We start from the raw sequence: 19,119 nt of genomic DNA, 5'->3' as shown, positions 1-19,119 counted from the left end.
TGCCAAGGACGTCCCAGGGGAGGGGTCGAGGGTCCCGTTGCAGCCCTCGCTCCCGCTGCAGGGTTTATTTCCCGATGCAGCCGGGTAAGCGACTCAGAGCACAGCAGCAGCTGTAACCGCACCCTCCTCTCGGGGCCGGAGAAGGCGGCGCCTCCCCACCGCGGCTCCGGGGCGGTGGCAGCGCTGTGAGCCGCCGTGTGTCCGCTCCTCTCCGAGCCGCGCGTAGCGGGAGCTTGGAGCGACCTCCGCCCAGCAGGGGGCGCGCGCGGTCTCCACCGCGCTTCTCCTTCCCTGTTGGCTCGGCTGACCCGCGCCGAGCCGCCGCCGAGGGGTAGGTACGGCGGGGGATCCGTCTGCCGGCCCGCGGGGACGGGCGGCCTGCGGGGAGCGCCGCGGTGGGCCGGTCTGTCCGGGAGCGGAGGGGTGGGGTGGGGTGGGCGCCGTGCCCGGGCCTTGCCGAGCACTGCGCGCCGCGGAGTGGGGGTAAAGAGCAGCGGCACCGGCCGCCCCGAGGCGGCAGCGCTGTGGCCGGAGCGGCGGCGGGGAGCGGGCCGCATCCCTGCTCCAGGCCGCATCCCTGCCCCAGGCCGCCGGTGAGGGCGGCGGCGGCTCGGCCGGGGGAGCGCGGGGAGGGCCCGGCCGTGACAAGCACGGCGAGCGGCGGCAGGAGCGACACTGGGCCGAGACCTGCTGGGGAGCGGTGTCGGTGCCGCGCTGGTGGGTTTTGGGAACGGCGAGCGCTGCGGGAGCTGCGGCCGCGGGAGGGGGACGGCGGCAGGACAGGGGCTGCGTCCTGACAGGGCTTTAGTGAGCGTGCAGCGCCTGCGGCCTGTTTGAGCGTATTGCTGGGGGGTAACAGGCGATAAAAGAGACTAAAAGGCAGTGTGTGTTTTTGCTTTTCAACCTGTCCTCAAAGCTGTCTTTGATAAAGTAATTGCTGTCTTTAAGGGAAATGGAGTAGTTACTTTTTTTCCTTAGACAACACTAAAGTTTTTGATCAGCTGCTGCAAAGGGACTTAGTATTGTGCTGAAAAAATAAGGATTATACCTGAGTTGTAAAGAGGATGGGGAAATAACTTGAGACAAACTGGTGAGCAGTATTGAAAAGAAACTCCATCAAGTCTGAGAATAAAAGATTATAAAATTAGTTCTTTGAAGATCTATCTTGAGACCAATCGTATGAAAATTTAAATAAAGATCATAATGTAGCAATTAAAACTTCAGTGGTTTAATTTGGTAGTGATGAAGGGTTGGGAGGCATTGGCAATACAGAAGAGGGTTACAGTACTAGACAAAGAGAATTTAGTGATCCTGAGGGCTGGAGTTTGAAATAAGAACAATAACAATTTAAAGAGCATGGGCTTGCATGGGAAGCACACAGTTTATAGATGAAGTTCTTACCCTTTGAAAGCAACACAAACCCAAAATATGTTTTAGGTAGTCACAGGGTGTACGTATAAGCACATGGAATATTTCAGGAGGCATTGCTTTATACGTATACAATGATACATGATCCCTGATCCATTCAGCTTTCTGTAGTACAGATGACAGACAGGCTCATAGGCCTATCTTTGAGTGCATGGGCCTTGTCCAGCAAATTTCAGTCGTGGCGTTTACTGAGATTCCGCTGTCACCTAAATCAAGACGACAGAGGGCACCACTTTGCTGCTCCAACTTGGTGAACCCACATCTGGGGAAGTGCGTGTGTTTCTGATCTCTGCATCTGAAGGATACAGCAGGTTATAGAAGGACAACTGAAAGGGCCAAAGGACTGGAAAGCCAGGATTGCTCACATTAGAGAGGAGACGGCTGGGGTATGACCAAGACTTACGAAATGAAGGCAGTGGATAAAACAAAAGTTATTTCATCCAGTCTTGCAGCACTGGGATGGGGGTTGCTTGCTGGGGCGGCTGGCAGGGCAGTTTAAGATGGCTATAGGCAAGGACTTCAGTGGGTGTGATGGGGAGTTGTGGAGACAGTGTGGGCAGGTTCAGCAAGGGATTAGAAAAGCTGACAGGAAGTCTGTTGAGGGGCTGCTAAAAGGACGAGTGGGAGGTGGCTGCTGGGGTGTGTTTGGGGAATGGGCTGCAGATTGCAGCCAGGCTCATGTGCTCTCCCAAAGACGGATCTCTGATTGCTGAAAGCAGAGTGCTAGGCAAGCTTGATCAGTCTCATCCAGGACAGCAGTTCCTGTGAGCTTGTGATCAGTCTTTTCAGTGGGAGAATTTTTGTTCTGCAGGGTTTAGTTCTGGCTTCTGAACTGTTAGCATTTCCATGAACAGCCTAGAAAAGGCAGTGAGCAACAAGGTGCTAGTGTTGGCTGATAACGGGTAGCAAAGATAAGATTTGCTATGAAGAGCTGCAGAAGGACCCTGTAAGTCTGAGTAATTGATTACTAAATGTAATGGCACATGAATTTAGTATAGGGAGAGTGATTCAGATAGCATAAAAAGAATCCTAACTTCCCATATGAAATACTGGTCTCACAGTAATGAGCAGTATTTTGTAGTTACATTGTATGGTTCCATGAAAATGTAACCACAATAATCAGCAGCAGTCAAAAAGGCAGATCAGATAGTGAGTATTATTGGGAAACACATAAACAACAAACCAGAGAATCTTGTTGTGCCACTGTGTTAATCCATGGTTAACCTCAAACGCCCTGTGTGGTTCCCCCACTCCATCTTCCAGCTCAGAAAGCATATAGTAAAAAATAGCGAGATTAGGAGAAGCAAAGCAAGAATGGTCAAAGACACAGACCCCCTTCCATATAGAGAATGGCCAAGAAAGCTGAAACTGTAAAATTCATCCTGATTTCTGAGGAGGATATGATGAGACCTGTAGAATCACGAGTTGCAGGGAAAGAACAAGCAGGGGTCAACTGCCCATTTTTCCAGCAGGAGATCTGGTCCACAAGTGAAGCTAATGAGGCTTTGATTCAGCAAGATCAAAAGATGTAGTTCTTCACAGAGAATTGAGTTGGAGAACTTACCAGAGTATGTTGTGGATATTATATGTGTTGAAGAGGAGAGTGGGGAGGTTCACAGGGTGGGCACTGAGGGGTGCTAAATATACAGGAACCCCATTCAGATGAGAAAGGATTTGAATGGAAAATGCAAACACTTGCCCTATTCTTTTTCTTTTTTTTTTTTCCCCTGGTCTTTGCTTTTAGCCACCATTTGAAAAATAATGCTAGGCTTAAATGGACCTTTGCTGTGATCTCCTGTAGCTGCTTTTACGTGAGCTTCTTATTTACGGGAGTGACAGTCAACATGGACTTTCTTCTGTGTGGGTTTTTTCCACCCTTTCTCAAATAGGACTGAGTACCACCTGCCAAACCTCTTTAAAGAAACGTGGCTATTGCTGTTCAGTGTCTGGGCAGCAGCTTTCGTGTTGAGTATAGTCTTTTTCACGTAAGTTACTAGCATTTACAAAGTTATTTGAAGGTGGAAGTTTTCCCTGTACAGGTGATGTTTTCTGTTTGTAGGCTCAGCAGGATCCTTTGATGAAATTGGTAAACATTAGTTGAGCTGCTTCATTCTCAGGTGCCATAGTTACAATTCCAAATCTATTTCACATCTTTCCAGTAATTTTCCATTATATTTCTAGTCAATTCCAGCCTTTGTGCACATCAGGAGCTTAAGGATGGCCTCCCTGATTCTCCTTGGACATGCCAGTTGTCCCTGGAACCTGTAGACTGCTGATTTACCCCCTTCAGTTCATTAAGACATAGTGTTGGCAGACAGTACTACTACAGGTTTGCCTACATGGAAAAATATTTTGAGCCTAAGCATGGTAAAGTAACTGTTTATGAAAAATATCAATATATATTAATTAGAAATATGACCTTGATAGTGTTACCATATCATCTTACTTATCATGTCATGTAACGTGAACCAACATGATCCAATTAAATATTTAAAGTCATGCTGTATTGATAGAGATTTAGAATATTTGCAAGTAGTAATTAACTATTTGGGTTTGATAAACTGGTTTAATGATTAATGTGAAATAACAAACTAATGAACAAGCAGAGTAATATTTTAAAGGTAAAGACAAAGATACAGTTCTATATAAATGACTTATAAATTTAGGCAACATCTGCTTTCTAAAATGACCTGCTTTTGTTCATGAGCTGTTGGATTTAGTGTTGCATATGTTACTAAGGTCATGTCATGAAGGTTATGTATGACTAAGATGACATAAGGTATTATATATATTATAAGAAATAAAGTGAGAAAATATGGACTGTACAGTAATAAGTGGTTTAGTGACAGGTTCTTGGCTGTTAGTTTACTTTATTGCTGGAATAAAGCTAAGCTCTGACTTCTGCTGATTCCTGCTGGACACTGAAAGTTTTTCCCATTTTAGTAAACTTGTCATCTCAGAGTTACTGTTTGTCTAGGAAGGGTCTGAGATTTTGGGAGGTGTTTTGGGTTTAGTTTTCATGGTTTTTTTTAAAGAAACTGGCATAAATGCATACGTTTTTAAAGGAAATACCTTTGTCTTCAGAGCTCAAGCCACATAACCACAGTCCTCATTTCACAAATACAGCAGCAGAGCTTAAAGGAGGTTGCTCTTTGTACCACAGGGGAATAGCAGTTTGGATTCCAGAAGTCTTTTTCATCAGGCTTTATAAAATCTTCTTTCAGGCCTCCCACCGCTTCCTTCTCAGGAAAACACAACAGTGCGGGGGGTGTGTGAGTGGGTTTCGGGCCGCGGTTAGCTCTCACCCCGCGTGGCGGCAGTGTTCCCCTGCCTGCATCCCTCGCTGCTCCTCGCTGGCCGCTGCCTTCTCTTGCCGAGGGCTGCTTCGAGCTCTGCAGCAAGTTTAAATGCAGACACTTCATTAGGAGTGGGACGAATTCTCTCTGGTCTGTTAAAACAAACAGATAAACCAACCGCCAAACAATATGCAGTGACCTTTGATGATTTCTTGATTAGCGTATACTAGCACCCTCCCTGTTCCCAGCAGAGACAAAGAAGGAATTTGAATAAAGGTCTGCGAAGAGGTTGATAAATATGATCAATGTAAGTGATTCGGTAACTTCCTATAAAAGCAGATGTGTGCAAACTGACCACAGTGATCAGGGAAGTACTGCAGTTATGTACTGACTTATCTGAGCTAGTTGTGGGGTATTGAATTTACAGCTGATTTGAAGAAAACTATAAATTGCCTTTCTTCCTCAATAGTTCCTTTGTGGAAGATGAAAAATGAGCAAGGTTCAAAAATGCCTAAATGTATATTTGATAGAAGTTAACTGCACTGAAACGTGATGCAATTGATTTGCCATTTAAATGTAGTAAGGATAAAATGTTTGTGAATCTGCTTGTCAATAAAGGTGCTTTAAAAGAATGATCTCTTTCCTGTTGTTCCCTTGGTCTGTATACATAAATACACAATGCATGTACTATATTATCTGGGGAAGTATTCTGCAACCCTGGAATGGTATTTGAGATCTTGTTCATTTTTTATCTTGTAATGTTGGCATACTCTACATTGATGAGCAAAGCTTCCTGTTTCTCAATGCCACTGTCTGCTGATCCATAGACGAGCAGCAATAGTTATTCTGATTTTTTTCGTAAAGCGCTTTGTAGCCTGTACATGCAAAGCACTAGGTATGTGCAGTACACCAGAGTTTCTGCTCACAGGATGGTCCTGACATCAGGAGAGTATACCTGTATGGCTCATGTCTGCAGAAGGGAATGACTGAAAACAAATGGTATAAATAATGTTCTTGTATTGCCACCCATGTGTCTGGCTAGGGATGAGAAGAGAGAGGTAGGTCTTATGAACCTGCTGTTACATTGAATCCGGGAACTGTTGGAAAAATAACTAAAATGCTGCAAAATATAGCTCTGTGTAGCTGACAGACATTGTGCTGTACTGAATCTGAGATGATGCTTTTAGCAGCAAATCCTTATTAGTGAAGCAGTAAAACTCTGTTCCTGTTGAATTCATAAGATACAGGTTTTTAATGGAAGATACAGAGCTCTCAGTGAAGCTTCATGTAGATAAAGGGGCTCTTTCCTAAACAGAAATTATAACTGATCATATGATACTTTGCTCAACATAACATTGACTCAGTTAAATGACTTCTCAGTGACTTGCACATAAATACATGTATGCATGAAAATGTGTGCAAGGAATTTCTCCCTCAGCCTACCTAGAAAGAAGAGCATAATATTGTTGGGTTTATATTTCAGCAATTGGTCGATGTTCAGAGGAAGCACAAGGTAATGTGGTGGGGTTTGTTTGTTTGTTTTAAATGATTAAGTTAAGCCTACTTAAAAAATTAATCTTGTATATGCAAATAGAGCTTATGTTCACATAGTGGTCCCATTTGACCAGGAAACATTGTCTTCAGAGATCATGAGCTTTCAGTTTAAGCAAAGGACTAGAATGTTTTTCATTCATTTAAAGACTGAAGAGGAAGAGCTTCGCAAGCCACTGCCACTGAAGTACTCTCAAAATGCACTCTTTCTTGACTTTTAGTTTCCATTTCTTGGAGGAGGCAGTTTCTTTTGTAGTCTTACTGATGCGCCAGTTCTAGATGTTGAAGTGTGTTGAGGAAGTGTCAAGTACTGAGCAATCTGGTATTGTTCCCTTGTCCTGATGTATTGTTTTAAAACAGGGACAATTCAGTTTGTCTGAATGTTCCTGGAAACATCGAAGTTTTGCAGAACTGGATATCCCATGTAGCAGTGACTGGCTCATAAATTACAGCTTGTCAAGTTCATTCACATTTTTGCAGTGGAGAGATGGGTCCCATTAGTGATTCTGTCTCACAATCTAGCTGTTCTCTCCTTTTTCCAGAGCTATTTGGTAACTTAAAATGAGAAGGCAGAGGCAACAGCATACATTTACTGCAAAATAAAACTGTCCATGGTTAGCGCAAATTTAGGACTACTTTAAGAAGTGACAGAACTTGTATCTAGCCTCTATGGTTTGAGTTACTCAAGATCACTCCTGACTTCTGCAGGTGTGAATGTGTTGTACAACAGATCAATGTGTGACCCTGAGTTACTGTTGTACACAGTACTCGTAAGAGACAACTGGCTTCTAATACAGATAAGTAAATAATTCGCACAGAATCACTCAATATAAGCATTCCTTCTGAAAGCAGAACATTCAGTTAAATTTTCTTATCCTCTACTAGCGCCCGTGCTTACAGCATAATTTCTGAAGTTCTGTTAATAAGAGTACGCTGTGTCGAGGCCGTATCCAAGTTGTATAAATTTAGGGAAAATGTATTCTTATATTATGCCTTTCTAATGGCAATCCTTTTTGGTTGGGAGAGCATCTTTGATTTACTTTTTTTTTCACAAAAACTAATTTTCTATCAAAGGACCAAGTTATTAACATCAAAACATTTTTTCTTTTTTTAAAACCCTATCATTTAAAATATGTATTTTAATTAGGCACTGATCCATTTTTAGAAGCAGTCATTTACTGAACCAAATCAGATATAATTAACTCCAGTAGTAGCAGGAATACATAGAGATATTAAGAACGCTCAGTTTGCAATACTTTCATGTCTTGTTCCTAATGCAAGTCTGTTTGTCCTAATATATGCCTGTGCCATCAGTGCTTAACGTAGGTGTACCAGCTCCTAGGCAGGTTCAGAGTTGTTATCCAATTCATCTTTCAGAAGCGATTTGAAGAGAATGGCCAGTGCTTTGAAATTTTGTTTCTAAATCCATTGCATTAGATATTCATTACAGCAATAAGCTTTTTGATACATACTGTGGTCAGAAATGTAACCACAGTTTGCTTATACAAAAATGTCTAATTAAGTTGGCTATTGTATTTGTTCTGAGTTTTGCTAGACAAGAAATACTGCTAAATTGGGTTAAATTTGGGGAAAGAATGTATCATTTGGAGACTGGCATTTTAAAGATGGTGTATAGCTCAGCTTTGTATGCAGCTTGTATCTGGCATTGGTTAGGTAGCCATATGTGAAATAGAATTGTGTTTGTAGGAAAAAATCTTTTTAATCACAAAGATAAATCAAACCAGATGGTCCAGAATTTTTGCCTTGGGAAGAAGGATTTGTTGGGATTTTGTCTTTCTTTATGTGAAACACTAAGGTTTCACATTAGCCTTCTACACTTCAGTGATCCATTCTGAAAGATTCTGGTGATAATAAATTCTGAATCAGAATGACTTCCAGCCACACTTTCTGATAACTGCTAATCTTTGTGCTTCCTTTCCTGAGAAGATAAGGCAGTGACAGCTTTTTTTCTGGTATTATTAGCTAATGTTTCATCAGATTTATATGTGAAGTGACAGGGAATTCTGTAAGGGTTTAGTAGATATACACATCTGGTATGAAAGTGTAAACATTAGCTTACGTTTAACAGAGTGTGCTATAATGTTTCTCAAATAGCATGCATTTCTTCCGGCATAATATTCTGCTGTTGTGTTATGTTAGGCCGTGTATAAAACAGGTCTAAACACTCAAATATTACTTTACAAGTGAACCTCCATTGTTTTATCAAGTACAGGTAGGGTTTTGCGCTCTTGATATGCTGTTACTATGGCTAATAATCAGAGGTTTTTAAATGATTTATGACCTGGCTTTAGGGAAGATTTAGTTCAGAATGTAAAGGTCACAATCACATTGTACAGAAACTGTGCCCAATGTTTTTCTCAGCAAAGAGACTAACAGAGTTGAAGGGAAATTCTTTTATCATTTATGACTTGGGTGGGCAGTAGGCAAGAAAATTGAAATTGCTGTCAGCTGGGAATTCCAGCTTTACAACACTGAGGGGTTTTGTAACTTATTCATCAGAAATATGAGTAAGTACATTTTGCTTTCTTCTTGGGTAGAGTAATAAGAAAGCTGTTAGTGCCCTAAATGACACCAGTCTTGCGTGAAATGTTTTATGGTGCATCAGTGAACTGGCTTTTGCTATTGGAAATGACTGTGGAAAAGGGTGCCTGAGCCAGTGATACACCGTCACGTGCTTAAAAACACGCTTGCAGCCTAGGCGAATGTACTCTGCTTAAGATCATTCCTCATACAGATACCAGGATGTAGAAGTTATTCCCATCTCTTCTGCATCCAAGAATAAAAAAAACCAGTTGTGCATTCCTGCGCTGGGAATCTAGACAGTGTTGCCACATGTAGCAGAATTTGTCCAGATAGGAAATACAATAATGAAGTTTAAATATGATTTACTAACCTCAACAGCCCCAGATGCTGCAGCTGTTAATCAGACCAGAGTGTAAACATTTTGAAATTACTTTTGTAGGTACTTTGATCTGGAATTTGATCTAAAACATGGGGGAAGAGCTGTAGAATACAGACGTTATAAACTCTTGAAAAAAAGGAGAGGTTTTAAATCTGATTCTTTGGCTGTAGGCCATGTTTCCGTTCTCCTGGCCGAATGAGTGCACTGGTGTGGAAGGATACCTTATATAGATGAGAAAATGTAAATCTGCATATAGCAGACTTAACAAGGGCTATTCAGAACACTGCTACATCATGAGCCCAAAATACAAACCCCAGGGCAAGTGAAATACACTGTTTCAAGTGAAGTTTCAGTTCAGTTTCCATTCAAAGTTTATCTTGTAAAATCACTTTTTCTTGTGTCCCATAAGCGCGCTGTCATTCATAACCTCATAATTTGACTCATTTTTAAAATATTATTCTGCAAAACTTAAATCACTGTTCATTAAATACTCTCTATCAAGAAATCCATGGTGAAACATTCATCTTCCTCTTTTAGGGCCTGATACAGAAAGGGACTTAATCCTTTTTTTAATAGTAAGTCAGAGAAACTACATTTGTGTTTCCTTATATAGAGGTTCTAGTTGAACCCACAGTAGCTCTGTACTTGATTTTACCATTGTCCTTCTTGTACCCACTTCCAGTTTCCACTTTCAGGTGGGTAGTTTCAGTTTTCTATGGTCAGTGTTGCTATTCTTGCTTTTCAGTAGTCTGTATATCTGCGGCACTATAAAAATAATGTTCTGCAAAGACTATTGAAAAATACGTTTCTTGCAGAATGAAGGACTTAGTATTTATAGTAATCACGCATTTTCAGCAACTGACTGTACTTTGTACATCAAGTTCAGATTCAAATGGTAGAAATCATGCTGGAGCTTTGCTTATCGCTAGTAAAAACTGTAGTTAGCATCACTGTTGACTGGATTGTACACGGTTTCCCAGTTTATGAAACGTGGCTCTTCCTTTCAGTTCTGATCTCCAGTGTTTTGCCCTTTAGTACCAATACCACTACATGTGATCCTTTACTGGTTGAAAGCTAATGGCTTGTCTTGCATTTGTGACGTTGATCTTATCCATTTTCTGTAATAGTAAAGCTTTGCTGCTGTTTCCAGAGGTGTAGACTGAAAGGGGCTCTTTCCATATTACCGAAAGGGAATGCAGCACACAAAGTTAGTATGTACAATATGAAGATTTCAGAGTTGGTTTATGAGCTAGTTTGCATTTTTGCTTGGGAAAGCTGAGGACTACCAAATCGTGTTTATTTGCCTGGCTTCACCATAATTTCTTCCCACTTTATTTGCAGGTCAGTCACCTGCTCCAAAGAGAATCAGAACGATGTCCTACGTGTTTGTAAACGACTCTTCCCAGACAAATGTGCCACTGCTGCAAGCTTGCATCGATGGAGATTTTAACTATTCCAGACGACTGCTAGAGAGCGGTTTCGACCCCAATATTCGTGACAGCCGAGGCCGAACTGGCCTTCACCTTGCTGCAGCCAGAGGAAACGTAGACATCTGTCAACTCTTGCATAAATTTGGCGCTGACTTACTAGCCACCGACTACCAGGGTAACACAGCCCTTCACCTGTGTGGGCATGTGGACACCATCCAGTTCCTAGTTTCTAATGGACTTAAAATTGATATTTGGTAAGCCACTTTATTTTATTTCTATTTTTTTACTTTAAACTTATTTTAAAGTTTAATGTTTTATGTGTACATGGAATCATAGAATCAATAGTTAGGGTTGGAAAGGACCTTAAGATCATCTATTTCCAACCACCCTGCCATAGGCAGGGACACCTCACACTAAACCATGTCACCAAAGGCTCTGTCCAGCCTGGTCTTGAACACTGCCAGGGATGGAGCATTCACAACCTCCCTGGGCAACCCATTCCAGTGCCTCACCACCCTAACAGGAAAGAATTTCCTCCTTATATCCAGTCTAAACTTCCCCTGTTTAAGTGTTAACCCGTTACCCCTTGTCCTATCACTAGAGTCCCTAATGAAGAGTCCCTCCCCAGCGTCCCTATATGTAACACATTAGTCTTATCTTGCCAGAGCCTTCCGTATTAATTTCTTGCTGAAATGTAGTATGTGGTGCAATTCCACTTTAAGACATCTTTTAAAAATCCCACAAAATTAAGAAGGCAGGAAAACAATAAGAGGCCGCTTCTGCTGGTCTGTGCAACAGGCAAAGCAAATAAACAGAGCAGCTGCTGGTGGGGGCTGTTGGAGCTAATCCTGCCTCACCGCTGACATTGCAACCGTGGGTTAGCCAGACAGCCAGGTGTGGGTGGTTGGCACCGAAGGAAAAAACACATTGACTGCTCTAAAAGAATTTTCTCCACTCCAGTTCTATTGTTTTAATTGTTGCACTGTATGAGACAAAGGAAATACAGTGTATGTGTGTGTCAGTTCATTCCCATACTCCTTTGGTAACAATGCTTCCTTTCAGTGCTTTCCCCCTCCCTCAAAGTCTGTGACTCAGTTCTTCTTTTAAATATTGTATAGTCTTTCCTTCTGGCTTCCAGCAGCTGTCAGATGCCAGGGCTCAGATGTAAGCTCTCAAGCTGCAAAATAACTAGCTATTTCATTGCAGTAATGGAATTGTTTTGTTTGTGGCACTTTTGCATACTTACAACATGTGCAAAACCAGTAGTAACTTCAAAACCTCTCGGTTTTTTAATCTGTTGCTTTTTCACCTGTACCTCATTAATGTTTTCAACTCAGCAAAAGACCAGATTCTTTAAGGGCTGTGGCTTTGGCTTTCTTTGTCCTCATTTCAAACAACTGGTGAAAATGCTTAGTCTGAAGGCAGCTCCACTCCTATTCGGTACGATTTTAATAACAGCAGAGGGACCATCTGTATTTTATTTCATTTTTGCCTGATGTCCTAATACTCCCATGGAAAAGGAACTATGAGGAACCAGATTGCACAATTCCTTCTTGAAATTAAGTTTAAATTTGAATACTGCCATAAATCTACTGCTTATTTTTTTGTTCTAACACCCAGAGATTCCTATTAGGTTACAGTACTAGGAATTTCAATAGTATTTAGAAGAGTTGTGTAGTTTCAAACCTAAACATACCAATTTTCTTGTATAGTCAATTATGTTGTAACTTGTATAAATGGGAATTTCTTACTGTCTGGTATGACAGAAAATAGTTCTGGGGACTTAATTAATTGTAATGTTTTATACTGAGTTGTCTTGTTACAAAATTTCTATATTAAAAGTTTCTTTTCTTCTCTTCTCATTTCCTTTTGTGGGGTCATTTTAGCAATCACCAAGGTGCAACACCACTTGTTCTTGCAAAACGAAGGGGAGTGAATAAAGATGTGATTAGACTGCTGGAATCTTTAGAGGAGCAAGAGGTGAAAGGATTTAACAGAGGAGCTCACTCAAAGCTGGAAACAATGCAAACTGCAGAAAGCGAAAGGTATTTACAAAACAAAAATAATTACTAGGAGAAATAATATTAATGGCTTTTCCATTTCTGTGATTGACTTGATAGTTAAAGGAGAACTGAAGATTTCAGGAAGATTGCTGACAATTTCAGGGAATGTGTTGGGTTAGAGGGAAGTTACAGATGAATTCGTAAAGGTCTGATTCTGGGAATGTGCTTATTTAGAATTTGCATAAATTGTACTGGCACAGAAAGTAGTAGCAAATTAGTGGGACTAAGAAGTGAGATACAGGCAACCCAGAGGAAAACTGGGATGGCACAGACAAAAACCTGGGATGGCAAGGGAGAGGAAATTAGTAGGGATAAATTGTGGTTCAGGAGCACAAACTGGAACTTCATTTACCTAAAGCTGTATGCTGTAAAACGGAACTTCGTCACTGGAAAGTGGTATAGGAGAATAGGCTTGATGTAGTTCATGTGGAAGTAGTGAAGTCATTTCTAGGAGTTGATGCTACCCTGAAAACACAGTGAAGTCCTACAAAGCATAAAGTGACATATGTCCACTGCGTAAAGCTGCCAGTGCTGTCGTAAAAAGCAGTGTAACCTATGTTGTGTATTACAGTCTATAATGCTCTTTAGCCCCAGTCAAAATAAGTTTTATCCCTTAAGAAGCGTGGAGAAGCGTTACTTCAGTGCTCAAGGCAACAGTGCATCTCCTTGCGAAAGAAGGCAACTAGAGGTCTGTGTAGCCTGGCAGAGGGAAGGCTAAGGTGTGTGGCTGCTGACAAGAAATACTGGTTTTGGACAACATAAAGTGACTATTTAAGACAAAAGATGATGATAGCGCAGGAGAAAAAAGACACAGATAAACCACAAATACTTTTCTGATGGAAAATTGGGAGTGGTTTTTTACCGTGAGCTTCCAAGACAGCCTTCTTGTAGGATTTAGATGAGGCAAGAAGCCTTGCACATTTCCAAGGAGGCTGATTCTCTTGCAGCAAGAGATCACTGAATTGCCAGTAAACATGACAGAACATGGGTCTCAGATTAATAATGCAAGAGATCTTTCCAGTACTGTTTGTTGTGTTGTGTTGTGTTGTGGGGGGTTGTTTTGTTGTGGGTATTTTGTTTGCTTGTTTGTGTTTTTTTTTAAATGATATTGGAAACAGAATATCAGTGTTGCTTGGAATACTTGCTTTTATAATGTATTTATTTTATTGTCTACTAATGAGCATGAACTGTGACTGTTGGAACAGTGTGTCACAGAAGACAGGGAGTTTTGTCACATAATTGTTGTTCAGCTTGTGTCAAAATGCACACAGCTGGTACCGTAAATGAAAATTAAACCCTGTAGATGGAGTTGTTATCTAAGATACTCTCAGTGAGCAGATTGGAAGTTCATTCTTATCCATTAGTGACCTCAGTCATCAGAGAGACTGTTTTAAGCCCTGAAATAGAAAATTTAATATTATTCTCAAAATGACACGGGTATAAAAAGAATTCATGCATGTTATCTTAACTGCATTTCTATGAAGGTTGCTTGTCACACAGCAATGCGTTTATGCTGGTTTTGTTTAAACATATGGACCAACAGCTCAGCCTCATTTAAGTTCCAGTTTTTGATTCGATAGTGTCCCTTTAATGAACATAGCTTCCTTTCTGTTATTTGACCTTCATAAATGTTATATTGTTTGCTTTGGCAAGGAAGTCAGCAACTCTCCTTGGGGAGAGGCACAGAGACATAAACAGCGCACTACCCAGCATGTTTGTGAACGTGTTTAAAATGTCTGAAATACATTATTTTTAAAATAACAAATAACAGATGCCTACAGCAGCGAGAGAAGTGAGCTTGTCTGCTGTTTGCTTTGTAAATAAATAATGTCTTCATAACGGTTGGCTTTTGAGACCTCTGCAGTTTCGTTCCTCCCTCTTAGTATTATTTTCACATTTTAGAGACACTTAGATGAATGTCTTCTGTCCTCTCCCAGCGCACCAACTCTCTTACATTATGTATGAACCTATGGAGAAATAATGGTTGCTCTTTCTGAAAACAGTCTCTGGCTTAAGTTTTCTGCTCCTTATTACATGCAGTGCTGCTGCTCTGGAAGCAGAGGCCAGAGCTAGGTTCCTGAGTCAAATTCATTTTCACTTGCTTGGCACTCCTCCCGGTGAGGAGTGGCACTGTGCCCTTTGGAGGCAGAGCTCGCTCTGTCCATCTTCCAGTGCAGACAGTCTGTCCATGTACGCAGCACAGCGTGACCTGTGGCTGTGCCCGCAGGTGCATCCAAATGTCAGTTCTACGTTGTGTTGGAAACAGAAGAAAACATCTGTCTGGGCTGTGGGACACAAACCTCTTCTGTAGGATGCACTGCTGCATTACCTTTACCATCTTAAGCAGCTGTAATTCATAATAAGAACAAATGGAGAAGAGAAGGTTCCAGGGAGACCTTAGAGCATCCTTCCAGTACCTGAAGGGGACCAACAAGAAATCTGGAGAGGGCCTTTTTACAGTGGTATGTAGGGATAGGACAAGTGGGGATGGCTTTAAACTGAAATAGGGAAGATTTAGATCAGATATTAGGAAAAAAATTCTTCACTATGAGGGTGGTGAGGCACTGGCACAGGATGCCCAGAGAAGCTCTGGCTGCCCCATCCCTTGCAGTGTTGGATGGGGCTTAGAGCAGGCTGTTCTGGTGGAAGATGTCCCTGCCTGTGGCAGGACAGGGCAATGAGATTGATTTTAATTGGGTTGTGATATAAAATAGCAAAAGTGTTTTCTATGTACCCTTTTCTATTTAATGAGCAAGCGTGATCTTTTCACTTAAATTGCATTGCACCTTTATTTAACCTCTGTGTGGTTATGTATTAACTAGTTAGTACTTAATGAATGTAGTTCTGTTCGACACCAATGGCTGTCTTATTAAACCTTTTGTTTCGCTTGGGAAACCATAATAAGCAAGGAAGATGACTAAATCTTGCAGCTATAGGCAAGCAAACAGAGCTTTACAGTGGGTAAATATCTAAAACCCAAAAAAGCCAAGCTATTTAATAGGCAGTTCCTGAAATCTTCTGCTCATGATGCTGCAATCCTCAAGCAAGCTACGGGAGTTCAGGCTAATTATTCTTCAGTGGCTGTACTTCCTAAGAAAAAATACCTTATGAATAGTGGGAAGTTTTTCAGTGGTGTAATCTTAGGAGAAAGATTTATAAGTGAGACCTTTTTCTGATAACAATCATTTGTCAATTTATTATTGTCACCAAGAACAATGGCATTTCTGCAGTTAGTTTTGACGTGGAAATTACTTTTCCCTGAAATGTTTTCTTTTATTGTTGCTATAAGAGATATATAGGAATGTGGTAACTGAAAGCAATTAGAAGGGGAGAAAAAACTGGGTTTTCTCTGCTTGCCTTCTGCTATTGACATCATCATGTACGTAGTTGGTTTCACCACTTCTTTTCTGTGCTTGTCAAAGCCTGATCCTGTAAACACCTGTGTGTGTAATTTCACTTAAGTGAGAAGTAACAGGACTGTGCAGATGGCTAAAATTTTATGTAAGTAAAATCAAGCGATGAGAAAGTTTCCCTATTCTATGTGAGGTTTTTCATACAGCAACAGTTTCCTGTTACAGACTAGTTGTGAAACCAGCAAAATAAGGAGAATGATACAAGAAGCCACGCAGTATTTGAAACAACTTGTGTTTTCCTGAAGGAGATTCATTGTCAAGATGACAGCTTCATTCTGATTTTATATTTGTTTCTCATTTAAAAGTGAGAGTTCCAGTCCCTAATTTATAGTCTCACAATTTAAGAGGGCCTGATGAATTGGTAGTGGAATGTTAAATATCAGAGCAGTTGCTGAGCACCATAGGATAGAAAACACAGCAATGCCAATTTGTCTTGAAGATCAGAAAGTTTCTGAACTTCTTGTTACCCAAATTTATTGTTTTCTGTGATGTTTTTATGCTAGAGAAGAGGCCTCTGGAACAAAGAGATTCAGAAGAGTAGTAAAGATCACCACAGATTTCAGAACGTAAATTATATTGGTCAAAGTTTCCATTTTATTAGTCAGAGGTTATTTTTACATCATAATTTGTTAACAAGAGCTGTGCCCCTTGAGGTTTTAGCTTATGCTCCATTAAAGTTTACTAAGCTGTATTTAGTAGTAATTATGAGAACTGACTTTTGAAGTCTTCTAGGTGGCAAGCCTACAAACAAATAGCATTCTTTTTACACAGGTTAATAAAACATCCTTTCAACTAAGTAAGTTTAGAGTTAGGAGTCTTTTCCTGATCTGCTTTGTCTTGACTTAGCAGAGGCAATGCTATAAATCTGTAGTTTAGATGTAGTTTTTAATTTAGAATGTTTCAGTTGCTCTTAGTAGGATTACTGTCATACTTAAAGGTACATTCTTTTGCTCTGATGTATTTTTAACTTTAATCCTTTGTAGTGCGATGGAAAGCCATTCCCTCCTTAATCCAAACCTACAGCAAGGTGAAGGAGTTCTTTCCAGTTTCCGGACAACGTGGCAAGAGTTTGTGGAAGACCTGGGCTTCTGGAGGGTCCTGCTCCTCGTCATTGTCATTGCTCTTCTGTCGCTTGGCATAGCGTACTATGTTAGTGGGGTGCTTCCTTTTGTAGAAAACCAGCCTGAACTGGTGCACTGAAGCAAATGTGCAGAAGTGCACCATGGTTTTCCCTGTTCTAATGTTATTTTGAGCTTCTTGGAATTATTCTCTTGGTGCAGGCAGTGGCAGCTGTAGATACTGTTTGCCTTTTGTACTTATTATTAACCCCTTTGAAAGAGGGATTCATTCATTTCAAGGAAAACACTAAATTCTAAAGCATTCCTAAGCTACCTCTGACTTACCTTGACTTGCAGATAAGATGTGCAGATAATCCTCTCTGTTGATAAAATATTATGATTAGAAAAGGCCTTTCCTAATAAATACTAAATTCCTGGGCGTAAGAAGTATATCCTAGTACAGAACCAAATTTGATTTATTTTCCCTATGAAGAGATAAATCTATTGTTGGATTTTTTTGTGTGTGCTCCGGTTGAAACAAAAATATTCTTTTGTAAGTCCTCCTCAAGAAATCTGGATAATATAATAATGCATACTGATATATAGACAGTAATAAGCTGCAACTTTGTAGTTCTTTTAATGCCGCTCCATAGCTTCATATCTGCTAGCTTATGAAAAGAATGAGAAATCGTTTGAGTTTTTCTATGTCTTTAATGAGTAGATCACTCCTTTATTTATTAGGTTAATGTAATGTTTCTTCTCTACATGGATTTAATGTTGTTAATACCTGCCTGAAGTAAATCTTGTAGAACAAAGCTGTTTTTTGTGCTTTGGAAGTAAAGTTGTTTCAGCCTTAGGCTGAAAATTTTGCCTTTTTGTTGCAATGTTACTAAGCAAGCCTTTCTTTGTGAGGGTGATTAAAAAGTGATTTAGGTGTTCTGCTCTGTATATAATAATTCTGTAAGGTCATTGTGAAATATGTCATGAAGGATAACTTCTTATTCCGCCCACAGGGACAGAGTGAACCATACAATTAGTATTGGTTTTGTGTTTGTGGAGAGGACTCGACTGCATAGGATTCCTTTCTAGAATTGTTTTCCATTTCGGTTGTTTTCAGACAACACTTACAGGCTTATGGATTATTTTCTGAATATGCAGAATAAAAGGATTTTAAATGTTACTATTTAGGAACATTGTATGAAATTAAATGAAATCTTGACCCATTCTGTACTTAGCTGTGACATCCTTTGTTTGTAAATAGCCTAGGGATATGAATCAGTTACTCTTTTATGAAAGCTAGAAAGGTACTAGGCAGTAAGTTGGAGGCTTTCAAAGAGCAGATTCTCTCCTCCCATGCTGATCAGACAGCTGACTCTCTTGCTTGCTATTGCCTTGAAAATCCCAACCAAAATGAATTCTGCAAACCTAATGAATCGTTGTTTTTTGACTTAGCCACTCCTGAATTGTTGCTAAATAACATATAACAGTTAAGAAATTTTAAATGATTAAGTATTGGCAGAAGTAACCGACATCTCTCTGTTCTGCTACCACATGTATTTTTCTGTCTTGTTTATGGGTTTGAGTAAAGAGGGTTGTTGTCTGTGTTTTGATGTGTGACATGGGCTTCACTGAGCTGGGCCCCATTCTAAATTGCATCTGAATAATCCTTGATCTCATTTGTTAAGTCAAAGGTTAATGAAACGATACTTTTCTAGCAGCTGCAGTGCTGCAGGAAGGAAAGCCTCTGAGGGAGAATACAACAAACCAAACAAAAAAAGGCCCCAGTGCATGCTCCTCTTCTGAATATTTCAATTATTATATGTCTGGTCATGAACAGAGAGTTATAAACTCTTAGATACCTAAATCACATTCCCTTCTCTCAGTAAGTACATTTCTGTTAATAATACACTGTGTCTTGGATAATCATGTCGTCTCTCAGTGTGTACTATCTCCATAA

The 19,119-nt window shown here is 40.5% G+C and overlaps 1 protein-coding gene across 2 annotated transcripts; it reads left to right on the top strand.

Moving 5' to 3' along the window:
• The first annotated feature begins 240 nt into the window (after positions 1-240).
• Positions 241-18,911, top strand: ANKRD46 (ankyrin repeat domain 46). Of its 2 annotated transcripts, none has more exons than XM_057400557.1 (4): positions 241-331; positions 10,540-10,882; positions 12,515-12,673; positions 17,088-18,911. In XM_057400557.1, exons 2-4 carry the CDS (start codon positions 10,572-10,574, stop codon positions 17,302-17,304), a joined length of 687 nt encoding a protein of 228 aa, XP_057256540.1. In that variant the 5' UTR covers positions 241-331; positions 10,540-10,571; the 3' UTR covers positions 17,305-18,911. The 2 variants fall into 2 exon arrangements, with proteins under 2 accessions (XP_057256540.1, XP_057256541.1); XM_057400558.1 differs by having other exon boundaries at positions 305-335.
• Positions 18,912-19,119: the final 208 nt, after the last annotated feature.

The sequence above is a fragment of the Pezoporus wallicus genome, unplaced genomic scaffold (assembly GCF_028554395.1).
Source record: "Pezoporus wallicus isolate ANWC-B61680 ecotype Strahan unplaced genomic scaffold, APGP_CSIRO_Pwel_v1 contig_7985, whole genome shotgun sequence".
In the NCBI taxonomy this organism is placed as follows: Eukaryota; Metazoa; Chordata; class Aves; order Psittaciformes; family Psittacidae; genus Pezoporus; species Pezoporus wallicus.
The sequence above is the reverse complement of the archived record's forward strand: the minus strand, read 5'-3'. Positions and strand labels throughout refer to the sequence as shown.

Excerpts from the sequence above, each read along its gene's own strand:
- ANKRD46 (XM_057400557.1), top strand. The coding sequence starts at position 10,572 with ATGTCCTACGTGTTTGTAAACGACTCTTCCCAGACAAATGTGCCACTG. Across the intron at positions 10,883-12,514 it reads GGACTTAAAATTGATATTTG|CAATCACCAAGGTGCAACAC; the intron begins GTAAGCCACTTT and ends GGGTCATTTTAG. Across the intron at positions 12,674-17,087 it reads CAAACTGCAGAAAGCGAAAG|TGCGATGGAAAGCCATTCCC; the intron begins GTATTTACAAAA and ends AATCCTTTGTAG.